Source organism: Lasioglossum baleicum, chromosome 18 (genome assembly GCF_051020765.1).
Source record: "Lasioglossum baleicum chromosome 18, iyLasBale1, whole genome shotgun sequence".
In the NCBI taxonomy this organism is placed as follows: Eukaryota; Metazoa; Arthropoda; class Insecta; order Hymenoptera; family Halictidae; genus Lasioglossum; species Lasioglossum baleicum.
The window spans coordinates 7,383,527-7,402,829 of record NC_134946.1 but is presented as its reverse complement, the minus strand read 5'-3'; the positions used below and the strand labels follow the sequence as shown (position 1 = coordinate 7,402,829).

At 42.3% G+C, this 19,303-nt stretch overlaps 1 protein-coding gene across 5 annotated transcripts in view; it reads left to right on the top strand.

Annotated features, from left to right (window-relative positions):
• The window catches only part of LOC143218028 (uncharacterized), an 85,436-nt gene that overhangs the window by 4,857 nt on the left and 61,276 nt on the right, over positions 1 to 19,303 (top strand). For 2 of the 5 annotated variants that reach the window (XM_076442905.1, XM_076442906.1), the window contains exons 2-4: positions 721 to 830; positions 905 to 5,989; positions 14,437 to 14,520. In XM_076442905.1, coding sequence (XP_076299020.1) covers positions 5,744 to 5,989; positions 14,437 to 14,520 — 330 coding nt within the window. In that variant the 5' untranslated portion in view covers positions 721 to 830; positions 905 to 5,743. Of the gene's footprint in view, positions 1 to 720; positions 831 to 904; positions 5,990 to 14,431; positions 14,521 to 19,303 lie in introns of those variants that run through there. The other 3 variants (XM_076442907.1, XM_076442912.1, XM_076442910.1) reach the window with 2 other exon arrangements.

Below are 19,303 nucleotides of genomic sequence, written 5' to 3'. Positions count from 1 at the left end.
TGAAATTCGTCAAATTGCGGATTTTCCTAAAACACCGAGTCAAAATGGAGCCGTCTATACTGGCTGCAATGGAAATGGCAAAAGGAATGGTACCGTGGATTCGTATATATGTAGATTTTACGAATTTTTCCCGCGGAAAGATTGTTTCACGTGGAATAACCCATATTCGAGTGGCCATTTGGAAAAGGGTTTTCGATTAGCAACTTTCAGTGCAGCGTCATTTCCGATTCGCAGCGTCTATATCGCTGATGCAACACTTGTTCGCGAGGAGCTCTCTCAACCGCATCTGCAATTACGTTGACGCAACACCCAGAGACGCTCGGATTCACTTTCTCTCATCTTTTCAGCTCCCGTCGCATCTTTCGACAATTCTCGATGCAATCACCGTTAGAATGCATCCGCGAATCCTCCGCATTCGTGCCGAAACGTCCTCGGAACCTAATTAAACCCAACGCGACTTTTGCGTCACTTGCGATTTGAAAAATCTGTATCGCGTCATCACTTCGAATTTTGCAACGTGTTACCACTTATGATATAAGTCTTGCATATTCCATGGTGATCTCTTTAGAAACAATCTTGCGCTATTAAGGTAATGCAAATTCGCCATGTTGCCAGGCTCGACGAGAAACAAGTGACATTCCGTTAAGCGAGCCAAACAATTTACGATAATCAAATGTTTGCGTTCGTAGAAATAAACAACGTTTTAGAATCTTTTTCTAGGATAAACTTCACGAATCTGCCATTTTGAGGACTTCGGCATAAACCCAACTGTATTCCGTTCGTGAGGAAAGATACTGCTAGACTTGCAATCTGATGTACGAGATCAAGTTGTAAGTTATATTAGTTTAGAGTTTAGAGTCTGTTCTATCTAGTCTGGCTCTAAACAGCCGAAAATTGCCGGTAGCTAAAGTGTCGGTGGTCAGAATGACCGGAAGGGATGAAGATCGAAGATGCCGGACGGGGGTGCCGAATCGGAAGAACAAGATGGCGACCGGGACGGTTCAAAGGGACATCGAGAGGAGAAACAATGCTATGCAGAGTGCGACGCTCGGTCTTCTATGCAGCATTGGTATTCCGGAAAGCGCACACGCCTCTCATCGAGCAGCAACGAGGAAAGTTAGAGAACGTCGTCGTCGTGCCGTTGCATCGCTAACGTGACTCCTCGCCGCTCATGACTTCTCTTTCGTGAGTCCTCGTGATTCCTCGTGGCTCGTGATTCGCGATTCGGCCCTAAAGGTCGACGAGAAACGCGAGATCCACCGTCTTACGTAACCCCGCTTCTCTTTCGCCTCGATCGTCCTCTTCGCGCCGCCATAGGAATCCTCGGTGACCGACCATTACTCCGCGTCGACGCCATCTTGGTCAACGCTTAACCCATTTTCATCATTACGATTACACTGCGGATGGCTGCGCATAACGTTGTTTAGCAGAAATTAGGTGAAAGTGTATTTTTGTCTTTTAATCATTTCGGGACGTCGAAAATGGTAACAATATTAATTATGATATTAACTGATCGTGGGGACAAAGAGTTATAGAAACAATAGGAAAATTGACAAAATAAGAAAATAGATAGACAGAGAAGGAGAAGAGGGGAAGCAAAGACCAAAGAACTTGGGGACTTAGGGAATATGGGATTGCTAGTGGTGACTGTGATCCACTAACATGTTTACCACAGTGGTGGTGGTCATAGTCCTAAACAGTGGCGCACCCAGGATGCAATCCGGGGGGGGGGGCGAGTTGAACCCAGCCCTAGGTGTCCAGCCCCCTATCTGTCAGGGGCTATTCCGCGATTTTAATTTTGAAAGCTAAACATTTTTCCTTGGGGGGGGGGGGCTTGGCCCCCTGGGTGCGCCACTGGTCCTAAAATCCTCTACGCTCAACCTCCCGTGGTGGTCCCTGACACACTTCGGTGTGTGCTAATCGAGCGAGGGGTACTGTAAGGGAAGTACAGTATTTTATCAATAAAGTCCCCAACACGGGTCTGCCCAGGGACACTTATACGCCAGGTATACTATTCTTTGACTTTTGCCGAACGTAGGGAAGGACAGCCGAGCTGGAGAGGTGTAAACATAACTAATCCGATAACAAACTTCTTTATTTTTCATTATTTTTTTTATGGAACTTTCACCAACAACCGAGGCCTCTCGAGCTTCTTGGCCCCTTATGGGGGTACACCAGGGTACACCTCGCAGTAGTGGGGATAGTTCTGGGACACTTACCGGCCAGACATTTGGGACATTTATGGATAAAAAAATACTGTTGTCCCTGCGAGGCTGTACTGGCTGGGGCCTTCCTTGTTTATACTCGCCAGATGAGGGGAGGTAGTACAAATTGAGGGGAGAAAGTTACCCTCTCTCTCCCAGTACCAGATCAGTCTGGTCTGTTGGCGGAAGCGTGGGGGAATAGCGACTCTGCCCGTGCCAGATTGGCCCGCATCTAGGGGTGCGGGGGAACCGTACTGTTGGCGAATACGTGTTTCACTTCAAATTTGATACAGTCACCCCCATTTTCTACAATTGTCTCGCAACGTTTCACAGTTTCACAGAGGGCGTTTCAAAAAGGACGATGTAAAATTTAGTTTGCAAATTGACTGATCGTTCCCAAGCAGAGTGGCCTTAATTTCGCAGTACTGTATGTTTGTCGTTCATTAATAGTATAATGTCCGTTGCAAAACGTTCGATAAAGACGTGTTCAGACGATCTAACAAATGGTGGCTACAAGGTTGTTCCCAAACATTTCACAGTTTCCGTACAGCTGTTCGATCACCGGTCCTTTAATGACTGTCATCATCAATGAAAAGCATACAACTTCGACATAAACATCTTTGTATCGGTCCCGAATTTCGCCTCGGGGAACATCTTTCGGTGAAAGCGATCGCGTTCGTGTAATTGTAGTCGTTTCCCTTTGCGAAACGAAAATGGAGGACAACGCCGGGGCCAACGAAGAATCTTAAGACATGTCTGGACAGATTATAATAATCGCGACGTTACATAATTCCGTCGGCTTCCAGAAAAATGAAGAAATTACTGAGAAATTAATAAAACAAAAGTGCTTTATGTAACGGAGAGAAAAAAGAAGGTTTAGTAGAGACACCGGGGCGGTTATGCCACTACAAAAGCATCCTAAGGCTCGTTAACACCTTTACGACCAGTTATAAAGCCATTTACGGAACCGAACAAAATGGCCGAACCGGCATTAATAAAGCGATTAATCGAATTAAACGGTGACAACCAGAGGCGCCGAAACCGCGTTTGTGTTTAATGCACGCGAGTGCGACTACCACGCTTTCTTCGTGAGATAATATTATTTAACCCAGAATAATGCGGTGGATAATGCTTGCGTAACGATAGAGTTCACATACCGGTAATTCGCGACACGGCTGCGAACTGGCTGGTTCTTTTATTATATAAACCGGCGGGTTGCGTGGCCGAAGTGTTGCCACCGACGAGACGCCGCGTCGCGCCATGACAGTTGCACATAATTCGGCGTGGGCACCGAGCATTTTGCCTCAAAAATTCTTTCTCCTTTGCATTGCATTTATCTTGAAAGTTACTAAATTACATAGAAATTTTAAAACGAATAATTAGAAGACATCCTCAAAAGGCACCTTAATTTGAACTCTAGTAAAATTCCAAAAATGTCCATAGAAAAAGATTCCTTTAACCGGACCCAGCCAAAAAAAAGTGAAATTCACGGAACACGGGAAAATAAAAACAGAACAATTGGTGACCGGTTGGGGCCCTGGTTTTAAATCGGACTGTACTGATAGTATAACAAGCGGAAGAAATTTGATTAGCTTTCGCGGGTTACAGCGCGGGCCGTTATGTAAACCCGGGTGGCCGATTAGCATTCGCCCGGCGACCGATGTAAAATTTTAAAAACCGACAAGTGTATTGGGTTGTAACTCGTTGGTAATCTTTGGCAGAGTCCTCTGTACAGCCGATTGCTAATCGTAGTCGTCCTGAGAAATCCAAGCGGATCTACCTCGATCACGTACAGGCGATTTCAAAAACGGGACACGTTGTCGCGAGCATACTCACGCCCATGCGCACACCTACGTGATCGGGTTTTCTTTTCCGCGGCCTCGCGTACGCGGAAGAATTATTCCCAAAGGGCTCGCCGCTCTTCACATTATCCCGGAAAAGGTGTGTGCGCGCGCGAGCAAACGTGGCTGTTCACATTCCTGAACGGCCGAATAGTCGTACAGGATGACTGTGCCAAATATTTTCATGATTTGTCAGATTTTATTGCGTTTATTTGATTTGGACAATAGTTTCGTGATTTTTCTCGTGGATAGGACACTAAACCGTTTCGAAGAACATGTTTCGACAGCGTGGCGTTATTATATGTTCCAATAATGTGTTTTTTAAAAATATTTTATCAGATATATTTTTAGAAAGTTCCTTTTTATCGAATACAGTAGGAAACCATTTAAAACTTGAACCTTTTACCGCCACACAGTGGGCGAAAACCGGACAAAAATCGATTTTTAACTTTTGTTTAAATGTGAAATCAATTATTTCACGTCTTTAACAATACCCTAAAGTTTATGACAAACAAGTAAAATGAGTTAAAATTGATTCAGTATAAGTTGATATTTGTATTTAAGTATTGTCGTTAACGCTTATCTCCCTTTAATTTCATAATATTTTTCAAATTTCAAATAATTTTATAAAAAAATTTGCTTATATAGCTCTTTGTACATTGTATCGATAAAAAATGTTTAATATTTTTTTTATTTAATTAATCTTTTTTATTTTAAGTTTATTAATTGACCACCGTATTAACTCGATTTTGAATAAAAAAAGTAAGTTTCCGATGCAAAATTTAATAAGTTTGCCTGATTATGCCTGAACGAAACTAGGATAAATGTTATTCTTAAAGTATCCTTAAAGTTATGAAACAAACCCCGTTTGCCCATTTTTGCCTATTGAAAAGATATTAATAATATAATACTGTATGTATTTTCATGCAGGCACTTAAGTGTGAGTACCCAGAATCAAGAAAGGCTATTTATGTGAATCTGTTGTAAAAAAAATAGCTTGAATTAAGTTTATTTCATGTGTTAAAAACATTTTTTCACACGTCTTGTTGTAAACTCATTGTTTTAACTTTGCAAAAGGATACAAGTCGTATAGTCCGATGTTAAAACCAAGTTATATATATTATATAATTATTGTATTATAATATATATATATTATAATATTACTGTGATCCACTGTAATAGCTAGACTGCGGGTTTTATTAAAACGGTAAAAACATTAAGACGATTTAAGGACATCCATATGTTATTTGTAATTGATTACAATTGTTAAAGAGAGGAAGAAATTTTTATATGATTCCTACATCTTGTAAGTGACGAAGTAAATTTTTATTTTCCATAAAGATCCGCAGTCTAGTAATAGAACTGCATTATACTCTACTATTTCGCAACAATTCCAAAAGGCCCTAAAATACGATAAAGATAAGAAACATATGCAAAAGAAAAAGAGGAAAGAACCTCCTCAAACCAAGAACGATTCAAAAACCGCGCGACCAGATTACAATTGGCGAGCAATTTCTGTACAAGTAAAATCTCGCGAGAGGGCAGCACGCGTCCAGTAGCCAAAAGCTCTTCCACGAAACTCGAAAGTCCGTTCGACGAGGCGACGTTTTTTCGAATTTCGAAGGTTTAGGAGAAGCGCACGCGGCTTCTGAAAGAGCGAGTTTACTTATAGATTCGTGTCAGGGTATTTGAATACGGATGCTCGTTTGCAGACAAGCACGCTTGCTTCGCGAGCAAGCGAGGCAATCCTCGTCGACTCGCTTGCGCAACGACTCGAACTCGTTGCACTCAGTAAGAGCGGATGAACTTTTCCGTATCGGGAACGCTTATGAAATAATCTACAAGGAGGATCAACCGCCTAAAGGTTCACTCGCGTCTTTCACCGGGTTCGTCCGCTCAAAGAAAGAAGAGAAAGGATGTTGCGTTGCAGTCGTTATCCTTCAGGTATTATTTTCTTCTCTTCTATTGTTTCTCGATTATTTTCAAATGTTCTCGCGCCAATCAGGATTTTCGATTTTGTCCAAAATCGGTGAGCGTTTATCCGAACACAGATGAGTTAGTTCAGAACAGATGTAGGTTATGTTTGTTGCACGAACTAGGAGAACAGAATTGCGCAATTCGTGGCGTACTTAATCCTGAGAGTTGTTCGAACTGTGATTGATACATATGAAATTTCTTTGTAACCTGGTCGCTTGGAGATGGTTCCGTTGATTTCAGAAAGTTTCTGACACATGCTGATTATCTTTTGATATGATTGGGTAAGTTCTCAAAATGCTTCAGAAGTATTGAAACTTGAAAATTGAATAAATAAATATTGTAAACAAGAACATGTAATTCAAATTTTGAAGAAATTAGGGGAGATATTGGAGATTACGATTTCTCAAAGAATTGCCATCTTGTGTTACGCAATCTATGGCTGAGGCTGATCAAACCTCAATATTTCCTAAAAATCTGGTTCAAATTAATGACTGTTTTTGTCAAATCCTATAGTATATAATTCTCAAACTCCTATATTCTTCAAAGATCTATTGGAAATATGGGATAAATAAACTGAACCTCGTTTATAACTAATAAACTATCATTTATTTTTATGCTCAAGGAACGACGTCGTGACACAATGAATACCAGAAAGAAAGTAAACATGAAACAAAAGTAACTTATAAAGTAGTGTTCAATTGTAATAAACAAATTCATTTTTGTTTTATCGATTATACTATTTCAAATAAACCAACAAGATCATTCTCTAATGAGGATGCATTGGTCTCCAAACCAACCTAGTTAGCTCATAGGGCATTCTAACATCCCCTAAGAGTCCCCAGGACTTTCATACCATCTTTATCCCAGACATGTTCTACTCTGAAGTGCATAGGGGCTAGCTGTTGCCCCACAGGGCAAGTTACACCCTTGTCTGGCCCCAAACCAAAAATAGCAGACCCAAAATATCCAAATCCAAGTAAATTCTCGCATGCTGTAAGCTTATCCAAGCGGCCAAAAGGAACATGATGCTGTCGAAACGAAGCAACTCTGGCATTATCTCCGTTCTCTGCCCCCTCCCGTTACGAGGAGGCCCGTTTTCTTTTTCCCTGCATACGGGGCCCGATGAAGAAGGCACGATCGCACCTCCTCCATCGCGATGCGATCATGCGCCGCGGCCGCGAGAAAACGGTCGGGAAAAGGAAGGGGCAGCCAGGGAAGGGCGAAGCGAACAGCCAGCCGAGAGTTCATCGCTTATTATGTAAGCGATGTAAGTAACGTAAGCGACGCAAGAAGCGGGAGCTGAGAAGGTGCGGTAGAACCGCCGCGAATCCGGCGAATTGCTTATCGGCCTGACATTTTCTTCGTAAATACTAATAGGACGACACGGGTCTCGCGGCTCTGGTAATTTGATTTTCGTGCTCAGCCCCCCTCTCTCTCTCTCGATAGACTGGCACGTGACCCGAACTAGCCTCGAATTGTCAACGATGTTAGGTCTTCCCTGCTAACCCCAATTCTAATGACTGTTTCTAGGTAGTTAGACCGTTGGAATTATTGTTTTAATTAGCGATTGGTTATGTTGGCGCTGTTATAGTAACGGGTTTAATGTGGGGTTTACTACCCATGTTGTCGACGATGTTAGGTCTTCCCTGCTAACCCCAATTCTGATGACTGTCTACAGGTGGTTAGAATGCCGCGAGGATTTTTGTTTCAATTACTGATTGGCTATGGATATGGGATGGGAACTGGTGTGGGGAGACCTAAACCAGACTTAAATTTTGTAGACCAAAGTTTACCAGACTATCCAACCAAACGAACAGCCCCATTGTACAAAACCAACCGGTTAAACATTATTGTAAAACTATACTTTTCGCGATCCAAGGTGTCCTTCCAGTTTGTTTACATCCACCACCGACCAGTCGGCCCACTACAACAGCCGGTCGTGTCGCATCTCCCCACACCTTCCCTCATCGCAGTATCCGTGTCCCGTTTCGCTGCTGACTCCTTGAAGAAATAGGAGAGGCGGTTAAAAAAAGGAAGAAAGATCGCGGTCCACGGGAGGATCGTTTTTCGTATCCCCGGGACAAAGTCGACCACCGCGCTCCTCCTCTTTCGTGAGAAAATCTCGAAGGGGATGAAGCGCGAGCCAACGTGTAGCCCCGACCGAATACGCAACCTCTGCTTTATGATGGCAGGCATACAGGGTCCTGGTCGCGTTTCGAGCTGTGTCCCCGTGTGCATCGGGTCTTCCCCCACCTGGGGGCTAACTACCGGCACTCGTCTCTGGCCCCGCTCTCCTCATATCCGCACCGAGGAGCGACTTCTTTTGCTTCCTCGGCGCTTTCCCCGCTTCCATCCGGCTAGAGGGACCCTAGGCCGAGGGTGGGGGCGGCGGCGGGCGGTTGCAGGTAGTCCGAGGCGACCGAGTGCCTCTGAAAAGCACGCATCCTTACCCTCGCATGGTCATTGTACGTCGACCCCGTCATTGTGCCCGAGCGAATCAAAGGGAATTCGAGTGCGTTTTCCTTGGCGGACCCCGTTACATGACCGAGTGAGCTGCTCCGAAGAGTCGGTCAATACGATCAGCGGATGGGGATGAGGCGAGGGGGCTGAGGGGGGTTAAAAGGCAAAGAAGGACCTCGGAAAGATTCTTCACGGAACCGTGGGAGGAGTCGTGGGAAAATCGAGCCGGTAGCTTCGTAAGATGTTTTCGAAGCCGCTCCACGGGTCGCCTTACCGTTTGACACGCAAGAACCTCGGCCAGAGTCTCTTCACTCTCCGCTCGTTCACCCGCCCTCCCCCCCTCCTCCTTGTGTCTCAACGACTTTTTGTCGTTACCGTTACGCCCCGGCCACCTACGCCGGACCGCCTGTTAATTACCGGCGCGATTGCGGAAAGAGAATGAGATGGTAATCAGCGGCTCGTGATCTGCGAGGAAATTGGACTGTCGTCAGGCTGCGTCGGCCGCTGAGAAACGCAGGAAAATGTCGGGCTGTGTGATGGCTGCGCTACCTGGAACCAGTTTGCTCTTTATTGTTGACGATCGATCGATTGTTGGCTGACGGGGATGGTTTAATGATCCGAAGAGAAACATTCGAGAAGACGCTAATATTTCTGGTCATTTAACGTCACTGTAAATCTATATTTTAAAATGTTTATGTGATTTTTTACAATTCATAGAGCTTTTCAATCTAAAAATCGCGAAAATTTGGCAGCCAAAATTTTGATCTTAAAACAAATCTTGATCAGAAAAAATGCAAAATTCAATTTGTAATGCGCGCTTCCTGCGTGAACTTAAGGGAAGGAATTCATTGAGAATATGCAAATGAAATGTATCAAGTTATTTTTGCGAAAAATTGTGCAGCTGTAATTTTTCGTTAGAGATCAATTTTACGGGGCATTCGGAACAGGTTTCGCTTGTCCAACAGCCTAATTTCCATACGAACGCTTTATGCAAATGGCGTTCATTCATAGACGCGTGAGACACGGCTCGATTTTTCGGTCCGGGATTTCTAGATTTTGCAAAGAACGGAAACGTCGCGGATAAAACCTCTGGCTCGCCTCCCGATTGAAAGAATACGGTGAATCGCGGGGTCTCTGTGCCGCAATCACGGATGAAAGGAACTCGGATTCCTTGTTCTTCCAGTCGTACATTTCTACAGACTCTTATTTCGCCCGATCATTTTGTGTTAGCGATACTCTCTCTCTCTCTCTCGCCATCTTATTTTTACTACATGACTGCCACCTTTTTATTCGTATTTCAATTCTATATTTTATCTATCCGTGAATTTTACTTTTTGATGGTTTAATCTTACATTCTATCCTCTTGTGTTTTAATATTGCATTTCACTTTTTTGTATCACAATTTTATATTTTATTTTTTGTGCTTCAATTTTGTATTTTGCGATGTATCTCGATTGCATAATATCATTATCTGTGCTTCAATTTGTTGTTTCTCAAGTTTATATTTTATTTTTTTGTGCTTGCATGTTCTATTTTATTTTGTTGCACCTCTTAATTTTATATTTTATTTTTTGTGGTCCAATTTTATATTTTGTTTTGTTGTTCCTCATTTTGCATGATTCTATATAATTTTGTTTCATTTCGCGTTACTTTGTATTATTCTATACCATGTTGTATCACTTTGCAGTTATTTTGTATTATTTTATGCCAGTTTCCAGTATTTCGTATGATTTCGTATTTTTATATTATACCATTTCATCGTATTATTATCTTGTATCATTTTGTATGATTCTCCACCATTTTGCTCCACTCCATATTACTTTGTACTGCAGTTTCGAAAAGTTCAAAGAGTTACAGGTATACACTGGCTATCAGCAGTCATGTTGGGTTCCTTGACCGTTTATTTTGAATTTGTCGCGGGTTCGATGACCAACCACGGTGAACGACAGCCGGGACGAAAGTCTGCGTCTTTATAAGCATTCCTACGAGCATAAACACACGACTCGAATTCGCAATTTTTACATTTTCGACACCTCTCCCTGGCCGATCTTGCACTGAAGAACTCCTCGGGGTTCTGTGCCATCGCCACAATATTTGATGTCACTATAGTTCCTCGTTTACTTTCATATTTACGATGCATAAAATAGAAAATTGTAAAATATGAAAATATAAGGAATATACAATTTGCAATCTATACAAGACAGAATCTATTATATTCAAAACAAAATTATACTTGAAAAAAACATTTTTATTTTGAAGAGAAACATCTTGGGTCACAAAGTGCACCCAGAGTTTGCTGCTGAAACTCTATGTCTTCAACAATGGAGAAAACTAATAACATGAGCTGATCTTTGATTATACATATAAACTAGAGGGTTGTTGTTGCTCGCTCGCTTCGCGAGAGGGTTAGTGGTACGCATGGCTAGTAGGGCCTACAGATATTAATGTTTTTGATTTGTGTGGTCTCTCTCTCTCTCCAAAATTGTTAACATTCGTGATGACGAGCCATAACAATGTTCCGACGCTGACATGTGACACTGATGTATGTAGATACGGGGCGTAATCAATTTAGCATTCTGTAAAGTATACGTTGACAATGAAAGTAATGCAAAGCGGGACAGGGAGAGGAAAGGGGGAGGAGGCATGAGGGAGAATCGAAGGATACCGAGCTCAGTGAAATGTAAGGAAGATGCGGTTGTGGGCCAGGTCTAAGATGTCCCGACACGCCCACGGAATCTCGCAGCCGATCCTGTTTTAGGATAAGGCGGATTATCAACACCACTGCGTCTCTCAGATGCAGGTGTACCCACCGAGCGGCGCCTTTGCTTTGAATCCCGTCTTTCCAGCTTCTCCTTTGAATTCTCTCCCTCTCTGTCCCTTTTTCTTTCTCTGTTTTCTATGGGCCGGCCGATTGCCCAAAACGAATTTGACGCAACGTCATACTTTTGTTTCTCCTTGAATCACCCTGATTCGAGGATTCTCCGTATCCTAATTGCTCGGTGAACGAATTTGCATTAAGAAACATAACATCTAATCAATTTTCTAGCGGTGAAGTGAACAAACAGTCCGGTCTTTTTGGACACTAGCTTTTGCCCGCGGCTTCACTCGCACAGGAAACTGTTTAATGCCCTCGCAAATTGATATTGTTTCTCCATAAAACCTTTTAACCCCCCATTCACCCCTATAGAGTTTTAATTTTATGTCATGTCGCCATCTTAGATTTCAAAATCCCTTTTCACCCCCTTAGGGGTTGAATTTTTTAAAACGCCGAAATAGGTGTTTGATTAATTATATCAAAGAGCATTAAGACCAAGTTTCAAGCAAATCCGACCACAAATAAAATATTCCTCATACAAACGTTGCAACCCCTTTTCACCCCCTTAGAGGTTGCATTTCGAAATATCCTTTCTTATTCTTTGTATAGATCACACAAAGGAAACTTCTCTGCAAAATTTCAGCGTTCTAGGTCCAAGGGTTTAGCCTGGGCGTTGATTAGTGAGTGAGTCAGGACTTTCTTTATAGAAGATAGATTTGGGTCAGCTTAGTTTGCAATGTGATGGATTTTGGTAATTGTGAAATAATTTGTTTGCGGTAATTTTTGTCATAAATAGTTTAGTAATCAAACTATCGTACGTGTATGCATTTGAACCGGACATCCTGTGTGGATGTCGCCGTAAGCCGTCCTTCATTGCACAGCAACCCCTTCGCGTCACATCGATTCGATCGAAACAACGACAATTGCAACAAAAATGACATCTCAAGGACAAAAACGCTGCGTAAACAGCGCCACAAGTCGCCTTTCATTTTCCGGGTGTCCAGGCGAAATGATGATAATTACTTGGATTCCGTGGATGTCGACGGATTCTTCAGCAGCGGAAGAAGTCGCTGGGCGAGAGCTTGGTGGTTTTGCGGGTAGGGCATGACTCAAAAGTGTAGGCACGCGGTTCGAAAAATAACTATTTCAAGAGTTAGTGATACTATCATTTGATTAGCAATTATCAGAATTATTAATTGATTATCAAGAAAAGTACTGTCTGTATTACTAGTGGAACTAAGTGTACTGTATTACTAGTGGAACTAACACACCAACAATCTACATTGACAATATTATTGAACGTCTAGGGGCCGCTTAACTGTGATTTATAGGATAGGTCTAACCTAAACGCTGGTCTAAATTCGGATAGCCTGTAAGGTGGCAGCGATTTAATCTGAACAATTGCAACAAAAATGTCTGCCGAATAACATCCCGAGGACAAAAACGCTGAGTAAATATCGCCACGAGTCACCTTCCATTTTCCGGGTATCCAGGCGAAATGAGGATAATTATTAGGATTCCGCGGATGTCGACGGATTCTCCAACAGCGGAAGAAGTCGCTGGGCGAGGCCCGGGTGTTTTTGCGGCTAGGGCATGATTCAAAAAGTACAGGCGCGCACGGTTCGCTATACATATAAGGCAGCCTATCGGGATGCCAGCTTCCGGTCGACTCGAGGTTTTTCTCGGACAGTCTCTCGCGATACTTACGGCCAGTGGCAGGTACCTATATTCGAGAGACCTCCGTGCGCACTCGAGCATGTAATGACCACCGTCTCATCCCAAGACAGGAAGAGGAACAGGTTTTCCATTTTTCACCGGCTTATCGTCCCACCTTAACCTCGAGCTCGTCGATTCTCCGGATGTCGGGAGTATGATAAAAAAAAAGGATGGAGAGAGGGGAGAGATGGACGGACTAGAATTCGAGGGATCAACTGAAAAATACACAGGAAGGAGATCGAGGAATGCGCTCCCTCCGATGTACTCGAGATATACAATTAATTTTCTCTTTTTCGTTTCTTTCTTTCGTACTTTCTTGTCGTCTTGTTTCGCCGAAGAGGGACGCAATGGATATGTACGTTTACACCTACATTTACGTCAATTAGCGTAGCTGTTGGAGGCTATGATTCTTTTTACCACGCTTATATTAGCTTGCCGTGTCCATGTTGTCGTTGTTGTATGCGTCAAATCTTGTAATCGAATTTTAAACCACTTCCCGACGAGCTAGAGACTTGAAACGTAGAACATAGCTCAGAACTGGATGACAATGCAATATTAAAAAATAAATTAAAAAAAAAACTATACGTCTGGGAAAAAAAGAAAATTTTAATATTAACCGTTACACCTCGTCGGGGCGACGCTTGGTAGTACGTGATCGCGTTCAGCGATCCCCACTCCGCGCGTCAGCGCTCCCTACTCCACTACGCGTTCCCATTCCGACTCATCCCCACTCCATTGACCCACTTCGCACCGAAGGAGCTCGGTGTGGTTGTGATGTTCCGTTGATTTCGGACAATTTCTGACTCCATCAAGAGACGTCTCTCGGTTTAAATTTATATTAAATTTTCGGGAGAACCAGGACAAAAATTATTTTTTCCTTTTTAGTGCATTTCAATATAAGCGTGGTTTTGAAGAAGTTTCTTTTTTATATATATTTTTATTCGTATTAGGCGCCGTTTGTTGGACTGTTCTGTGAAAGGTTGGGGACCCTGATGATGCATAAAGCAGCTATAGCTTTGAAGCAGATGGACTAATTTTTCAAAATAATTCAAATCATTGTTAAATGCTTTCAGCGCAACGGTTCGATCGTTTATTACGAATTATAAAGCATGAACAATATTCCTTATATTCAATCATTCAATAGTTTTTGAAAATTATTATAACATATTTACTTTGCAGACGCGATTCAAATAAATCTTGACAAGGATCCGAAATGGTATCGAAAGGTTGATTTTGTTTGACAATTAGCAAAATTGCTTTACAATTCGTAATAAACGATCGAACCGTTGCGCCGAAAGCATTTAACAATTTATTAACAGCAATACGATCGATAGAAGAAACATATTTATAATTCAAATCGTTCTAAATAATTTGAAGATTTCTAAAATTCACATTCTAACCAGTTTTGTTCTTTTCAGCGCAGCAATGCTTAACAGTGGGAATTGGGGAGGCCATTTTTATTCGCGGTGAATTCAGTACGAGCATTATACATAAGCAGTGTTCAAAGGTCAGTACAAATAGTTTGGCATTTCGGCGATAAGCGCACTGTTTAAAAAAATTGTTCACTTGTGTCTTATAACAAGGGACAATCGCGTAGATAGAAAATGTGTGTAAGCCAGCCACCACGAAACAAATAAAACAACAACAAGAAATATCGATGGCGTGCAAATTATGCTAACAGAGTATCAATTACGCTATCGATAGGATACACTTATGCTCAACTTCCAGAATAATAAATAACGAATTGTGAATCAAATGCGCGTATACATTTTTTCGGCGAAAGAGGTGAGTGGGGTGTAGAGCGGAGAGGCGGAGAGGCGGTGAGGCGGAGAGGTGGTGGAGAGGAGAGGCGAGGCGTGCATAGTCGTAGACGAAAATAAAGAAGGCGAGTTAAGGGAATTCCAACGAGTTCCTTCCTGGTAGCCGCGAGCTTCCCCTCGGCCTCGGTTTCTTCCTGTAAGGAGGCCTTCGGAAGGGGAGGGGAACTGGCCTCGTGGGCGACTCTCGCGTTCCTAAACTGCATTCCAACCTGCGTTGCCACGTCTCGTCGCAAGCACGCGGAATACACGCACAAAACCGTACGCACACGGGCTCAGGCGCGCCCGAATCCAACCACCGACACGTGTGCACCCGAACAGGGCCCTATGGGATGGGGGTCGCGTCCACGGAATCAACTCCTCGTAAATATTCTGGTAAACACCTATACCGGCATACCTTTCTTCTCTCTCCCCATTAGAATCCCTTTGCCTTCCGTCACTCGTCGATCGTTTTATCAATCGGACGCATACGCGATACGAGTTCGACCACTTTTATTTACTATGCGTTGCGAAGACAACATTGACGGTTAACAAACATTTTGTGAAACTGTGGAACATCGCACGGGGAGCAACAAATTTTTTTGATCAATCGCGTTAATATCATTCTGAAGGGCTATCTTTCCTGTGTAAATTGTGTGGTTGTTGAATATTGTGCGATTTTTTTTATTCGAGTTATTCAACATTGAAGTAAATATCGGCTTTTTAACTTTATCTGGCTCCGGAAAGCGAAAAATTTATCGTAGAATCTTGTGCAAAAATGCAGTAGAAAGAGCATTTCTTTCTCTTCAAGGCACTCCTTTTGTTTTTTCAATTTCATCAACATTTCAATATATCAGGTGTTTCTGAAAATATGCTTAAAAAATGCACAATTTCCAATTTTCCTTTAACTCGCTGAATCTCGTCGAGAAATGATCGTAATACCATGATCCGAACGTTAGATTGAAGCAGAGATTCTGCCGATTCGATTGAGTACTCCATGAACTCGCTGCGACAATTTTTTACCTATGGCAGCTGTGTTTGAAGTTAGTGCTTCGCAGAAATTAGCGCGCCACGTATAACGGCTGCCCGTCATCTCTGAATATTTGGATCAAATTCGATTCAAAGTCAAAGAACTTTCGATAGAAATGAGGTAGAGCGATGAAATTTTATTTAAATTAAAGCTGAAACTTTGCAGAATATCAGAAAAATAGGGAGATTATGGAACGAACGTTTTCTAACGTTGAGCAAATTCGTTAAACATGTAGAATTTCAAGAAAATGTGGTTTCTCCAGTACCACGCGCGGAAAATAATTTATGGTATATCGAAATGTTAATGAAATTGAAAAAACTAAAAGGAGTGCCTTGAAAAGAAAGAAACGCTCTTTCTATTGATTTTTTGCACAAGGTTCTACGATAATTTTTTCGCTTTCTGAAGCCAGTTAAAGTTAGAAAGCCCATATTTACTTCAATGTTGAATAACTCGAATAAAAAAAATCGCACAATATTCAGCAACCACACAATTTACACAGGAAAGATAGCCCTTCCAAATGATATTAACGCGATTTATCAAAAAAATTTGTTGCTCCCCGTGTGATGTTTCAAAGTTGCACAAAATTTTGTTAACCGTCATTGTTGTCCTCATCTCGCTATAACTTTGTAAAAAACCAACATAGCAACAATTTGAAAATAACAGAGCATCTGACACTAGAGGTTTCAGGCTTTCAAACCATTGTTTAACGATATCGATACGGCAATTTTTGACGGAGTTATGATCACGTAAAGTGGGAGCAATTTTTCGGGTTCGCACAAGTGATCCCTTAATTCTTTTGAGGAGTGTATATCAGGAAGAATCAACAATTTTTTTTATCGTGATTTGACCAGTATACGGTAAAAGAATATTCTCTTTTTCATTAAAAAAATATAACAATTGGTAATATTGTTTGAGATTTAGAATTTGCTTAAATGAAGCCTGGGGGACATCTATGTACTTTTTTTATAACGATCCTTTTGACCAATCAATGTTGCCTTATAAGAATGGCAACGACTACATTTATTTCGAATGTTCGTGGTTTTCAAGGTACTTGGACAAGGAAATTTATTCCATTATTCTTCACAAATTAATTTTTACAAAGTTATGATAAATTCATCTTTATAGCGTTAAAAGGAAATCGTGAGGTTGCCAATGTTTGAATCAACGAATAAAAATCGTTTGGATTAACAAGAAAATTGTTAGAATAATTGAATTAGCTGTCAGACTTGACCACAATAACGACATCAGGGAGCGACCGGAGGGATGTTTGCGCGGACGTCCCATTCCTCGTGTCCGATACCGTGTTTCCACTGGAAAGAACCACGAGGACAATCGCGTCTCCCGAAGACTCGCGTCGAGTCGAAGTCAACGCGAAAATAACGGAGCCTGATACCGACGATGAGAAAGGAGAAGGAGGAGGTCACGGCTACCTGGAAGGAACGTCGATGGAATGTTTCTCTTTCATTATTTTCGTTCGCGTGTTCTTCCGACCGAACAGCAGCTTTTACAATTTTTACAAAAGGCCCTCATCTCTCGCTTAACAATTCTTATCGAACAAAAAACACGCGAAGACAACGTGCAATAAATACCATATAACCCTCTTCATCGTTACAGTTGGTGTCCCAAGTGACCCAGTTTATTTATATTGTTTAATAAACAAATTATGTTAAATCATCCTTTGCAACGCCCGTTGGCAAAACACGAGTAAATGGTGCATTGTATTGGAGATGTTTCAGCCGAGTTCAACTCTGACAAATTTTTTCTCGATAAAATTGAAATATTTTTTTGGAAAAATCGTTTGGTGCATGTTAAACTATATACTTTTATTCGTATATGTTCACTAGATTTCATCAAGGCATTGACAGAATTAAAGCGTGAACAGCAATTTAAATGACGTGAGACTAGTTCGGGTAAGAGAGATCCTACGGAATTTCGTGACTCAAGACTCAATTGTTCGCCGGCAAGCTATTCGGCGTGAGTCAAATAGGAAATCATGTACAATTTAGAGTTAACTCTTACTGAAACACTGGCCAGATTCGACAATGTTTTCTTGAAAATTCAAATGTTTATCAAAAAACGCTCAGCTACATTTCAAACTGGGTACTTTCCTCTGTATATCGATTTAATCTCATCGAAGTATCGATACGGTTCGCCAAGCTACAGAAATTTAAGTGAGCCGAGGGGATCGGTTCGGATAACAGAGGTTTTAGCCAATCAAGAAAATTGAACCCTTTACGCTGCGAATTATTTTGTAATTTTGAAATTTACTTCAAAGGACAGTTCCTTGACTGCTACTTACTTTAAACAATTTTGTTTACTAATCTCTCAAACTTCGTTGTAATTTATATTTGCGAAACCTATATTTGTTTTAACTAAAAAATAAGACGAATAAATAAGGGAAGAAGCAAGCACATATAAGAACCCATTTTATTCACATTTTTCTTTCTGTGATGTCGAGTCACACTCGACAAAGGAGTGCAAAGGGTTAATGTGAGTTAAGCAAGAAGAGCTGTATAATCAAGCTAGTACTCCTGAAACGATGGTCTGGGAAGAAGCTTCGCCATTGACAACGTTTTCTTGAAAAACAATAAGGTTCATGAAAAAATTCTTGGGTGCATCCGAAACTTCATGCACTCCTCTGTACGCCCATTAAATTTCATTGAAGTATCACCGAAGCTAACAAAGATACAGTGATCTAACAATAAGTGGTGGAAGTGGATCGGTTCGGATAGCAGAGGTCCCAGAGAGCGAGAACCAGTAGAATTGATCGGCCGCAGACGGGCGATTCGGCGCGAGTCGAGGAGGAAATGTTGCTCGCGGAGAGTCGGTCCGCAGTAGAAAGCGCGAGGTCGGCGGGTATCGCTGGTGGATGACGTAATCGGACAAGAGGTCTCTTAATTGGCTCGGCGTCTAGCGCGTTAGGATCAATTGTCGACGTAATGCGAGGCAGAACGGCGCGGAATAACGCGGCGTGACGAGGCTCGCTCGCGCGCGCGAGCGACCGACGCCGACGCAGCTTCCCACACTGCTGTGCGTCTCGAACGGCGCCTTCGATGCGGCTTCCGATGTAACAGGTACTTCGCGATCTGTCTTGTTCCCTACATATGTACACGCTGCTCCTCGAGTTGCCGTGCAACACGATCGGCGCACGCCGCCCACACTCGCGTTTGTGTCTCACGAATTTCTTTCCGCGCTCACATATGTCCGCCTTCGGTTTCCTAATCTCTCGCTCAGCTAGATAGTCGCTAAAACGCGCTCAGAAGTGGCTTCCGTCGTGGTTTTTAATGTTTTTTTGAACTCTTATACTCGGTGTGGCTGTAGACGTCTTCTGAGCAGCGCTTTCTTGGCCGTACTGATGCCAAGGGCCACGACGCCCCGCCCATTTACTACACTGTACATAGGGAGAGCAAGATAAAAAGAATTTTGTGCTTACCGTGGGTGCAGAGTGCCTCGGGACAACACTG